General features: G+C 47.1%; 1 protein-coding gene across 2 annotated transcripts in view; it reads right to left on the bottom strand.

Moving 5' to 3' along the window:
- RNF214 (ring finger protein 214) overlaps positions 1 to 3,481 on the bottom strand; it is a 53,967-nt gene that overhangs the window by 8,021 nt on the left and 42,465 nt on the right. For both annotated transcript variants that reach the window (XM_052652923.1, XM_052652924.1), the window contains exons 9-14: positions 2,869 to 2,959; positions 2,567 to 2,665; positions 2,003 to 2,379; positions 1,736 to 1,868; positions 1,284 to 1,388; positions 910 to 1,005 (exon numbers count right to left, since the gene is read on the bottom strand). In XM_052652923.1, the coding sequence (XP_052508883.1) occupies positions 910 to 1,005; positions 1,284 to 1,388; positions 1,736 to 1,868; positions 2,003 to 2,379; positions 2,567 to 2,665; positions 2,869 to 2,959 (901 nt within the window). The remainder of the gene's footprint in view (positions 1 to 909; positions 1,006 to 1,283; positions 1,389 to 1,735; positions 1,869 to 2,002; positions 2,380 to 2,566; positions 2,666 to 2,868; positions 2,960 to 3,481) is intronic.

Here is a 3,481-nt window from a genome sequence, read left to right as displayed (position 1 = left end):
CTGGAAAGAAAGAAAGACATACCTTAGGTTGATCTGGAAAGATGGAGAGGAGTGGAGAGAGTGTAGTTAAGGTTTTCAACAGGTGTACGCAATGTTAACTAAGTCAGAAAAGCTCACTAGGGGACCTGAAGGGCTGGTTCACTGGCTTTTACCTCCAGAAGAGTCTTCAGAGCAGGTGAACCTGATTTTTTTTACAGGGAACACTAAAAACCAGCTCATCATAGTGTGAAGCTGCTTTCTGTTGACTGACTAGGCTTGCTTCTTCTTACAATCCATTTAGGCTGCGATAAGCTTCCATCTCCTAATATGCACTGCCCTCAAATCTTCTTCAGGGTTTTCCCTTCCTAAGAATTTAGATGTGAATTTAGTTTCTACCTCTTAGAAAAGCAAAATGAACAAAACAAAATAGTAAAAAGGAAAGCATCCCAGGTGCTAAGAGACTTCACTCAGTCTGGTAACGTAATAAGAGACAGGGATAGCTTATCAGTTTGTGAAGACAATCTGTAACAGGTGAGTCGTCAAACTTTTATTAATGGAGTTACGTATTTCATATTCAAGTTCCCTATCCCATTCCTGCCACCTAAGCAAAATCTCTTGGCAATGGGACATCTGAAACAATGTCTAGATACATACATCTTTTTGTCAATTTTCCAAGACAGTGACTCTCAGCGTTCTAGTAAGAACTGTTTATCCAGTCCAGTCCCCTACAGGGAATGGCATAGAAGGAAGTTGGGAGAGCCTAGCTGCCAGTATTCTGAATTCTGCTCATGTTTTAAGCCACGATTTACTGAAAACTTTATGTTTAGATATTAATGATGGCATCAACACTGTAAAAAATTCAGGAAAATTAAGATGATCACAGCTGTCAAAAAGGAAGAGCAGAAAAAGAGGAAGGGCTGCAGCACCCACCTCCTTGTGCAGCACGTGGGTACATGCCATCGGATGCAGCTCGCTGGGCTGGACAAGTTTCTGGCACATTAGACACAGTTTACAGGTGGCTGGAGCCTGCACAGCAGAGGAGGGACCGTCAAAAGAGGGAGGAACCTCTGGGTCTCCTTGCCTTTTATGCCCATGATTCCATCTACAATTTCCACGTAGCAAAAAGATTTTACACCACAGAAAGAAAAGTTCAAATACAGAGTACTTGCATTTTCCCAGCCGGGGCTACCAACAACCCAGCTGAGGAGATAATGGTTTCTTCCTGCACTCCACCTGTAAGTCCACTCCCTCCTCGCCACCCCCAGCTTCTCCAAAATCCCAGTTTTCAAAGAAAAGAGTCTTACATGTGAAGACCTCCCAGGATATGAAACTTGGGCAGAAGGCAAGAACATTGGGGTACTGATTTGGGCCAGTGGAGCAGGGTACAGGGCCCGGATCCGACCAAGTGGCTGTGGGCAGAAACATTGTCAGAGTGAGGCAGGAACATCTGAGTAAAAGGGCATTACCAAAAGGAAATCATTCATTTCTCAGCCCAACAAAGGAAGAAAGCAGGCCAGATACCCCTGGCTGCAATGCTGCTTCTCACCCCAAATTTTTCTGAAATCTGCCTCTTGCCTCAACATCTCAACAGGTCTGCTGCTGCTGCTAAGTTGCTTCAGTCGTGTCCGACTCTGTGCGACCCCATAGACGGCAGCCCACCAGGCTCCCCCGTCCCTGGGGTTCTCCAGGCAAGAACATGGGAGTGGGTTGCCATTTCCTTCACAGGTCTGAGATCCCCCCAAATAGCTTTTCTTACCTGAGTACTCGCCGCCACCCGCTCATGCTCTGCCAGTCGTGCGGCTACCAGCTGGATCAGCTCCTCCATGGTCAGACCTGCCATGGTCGTACGTGCTGTCTTGATTTGCTGAAGAATGTTGGTCATCTGGGCCCTAAGAAAGAGAGATGTTTAGGGGGAGAAATTTTGTGCTACCCTCATGGGGAATATCTATGAAACCTCTCCTATTTTAACCCATAAATATTTCTCTGGGAAACACTTTTTAAATTAATCCTTAAAGATACTTACTTATTGCATTGTGGGAACCGAGTCAGCAACTTCTCCAGAATCTTCTCCAGTTTGTCTACTGGTTGGGGCCGGGGAGTTTCAGTAGAAGCCTTAACAGCACCCAAGCCTGGAGGAGGCGGGATGGAGGCGGCAGGGGGCACGTGCGGACCATGGGGGCCGACAAGGGAACCCAAGCTGGGGCTATTTCTCCCATGGGAGCCAGGAAGGGGTGGGGAAGGCTGGTTGGGCTGGGAAAGGGCAGGGTTCAGGATTGGGAAAGACAAGGACCGGGGATCTGCACTGGGCATAACCATGGGCATTGTGACCTGCCCAATGGAGAAGGGCATTCGAGGAGCCAGAGAGGGACTGGGCTGAAACACCTGAAGCATGAAGTCTGTCTGCAGAAGGGAAGAGGTGGCAGATGAGAGGGAGAGAAAGAAAACAGAAGTTTAGGAAACTGACATCAATAAGCAACTCTTTCCTGTACCAAATAAGGACATCCAATACCTTCATAAAAACAAGGGAAAGATTCTAGGCCCCGCCACCAACATGAAAAAGTAGACTCGCCAGAGCCAGCGCGCTTACCTCTGATGGGGGTGGAGGCAGGGTGGGGGTAGGGATCTGAGGAAGGCTGCTCAGCTTGGCTCCATTCCTCACGAGCTGGATGTGATTATTAAACTGGTCCTAGGAAAGAGAGAAGAGCAAGCATTATCCTTTACTGCTGAGCAGAGTGAGGCTCTCTATACAGAGACCAGCATCCTGTAGCAGGAAGACAAGAGCAGTGGTAGAACAGGCCCTAAGGGCCATGCAAGTGGGCCTGCCCTATGGCCAGGAGTGTGCAAGCACAGATGAACTCCAGCTCAGTGATCACCCATCACTACACTTACCCGAACATTCTTTTTCATTATCCGAACTCCATTCAGTCTTGTCTCCCACTCCTGTTTGGAACGAACTGTCTCTAGTGTTGGGGGAGTTGACCTTTCAAGAAACCAACAGTGATTTACAGAATTAAAGAGAGTCCCATTCCTGACTCTTTCAGATAGCAGAAGAATAGCTAAAGAGAAGGGCCTGCAGAGAAGAGGCTGGAGCAGATACAGGAGAAGGCCACGGTCCTAAATTGTTTGCCTCACTTTAACTCCAGAATCATGGAAGCCAAGCACTGGAGAAAGAGGACCCACCACAGAGAGAGGGCTCTCATCTGGCTGAAAATGCCATAGGGGTCTCCAGACTTCATGGCAGAAAGAGGACAAATGACTGTATAAGAAACATATCTCCAAAGACATTTGTTACGCTTGACAGAGTAAGAGATACTGTTTATCCAATTCAAAATAATACAAGAAAAAGGACAAAACTATAAAACTGTAGAAAGTGAAGAGCCAGAGAGTGTGTAAGTTTAGAATATGGAAAGAGAAATCACTGAACAAAATACTGTCACACAAAGATGATTTGCTGTGAAGACAGAACACATGCCAGACTAGCTGGCCTAGGGTTTCAAAGCCC

This window comes from Budorcas taxicolor, chromosome 15 (genome assembly GCF_023091745.1).
Source record: "Budorcas taxicolor isolate Tak-1 chromosome 15, Takin1.1, whole genome shotgun sequence".
In the NCBI taxonomy this organism is placed as follows: domain Eukaryota; kingdom Metazoa; phylum Chordata; class Mammalia; order Artiodactyla; family Bovidae; genus Budorcas; species Budorcas taxicolor.
The sequence above is the reverse complement of the archived record's forward strand: the minus strand, read 5'-3'. Positions and strand labels throughout refer to the sequence as shown.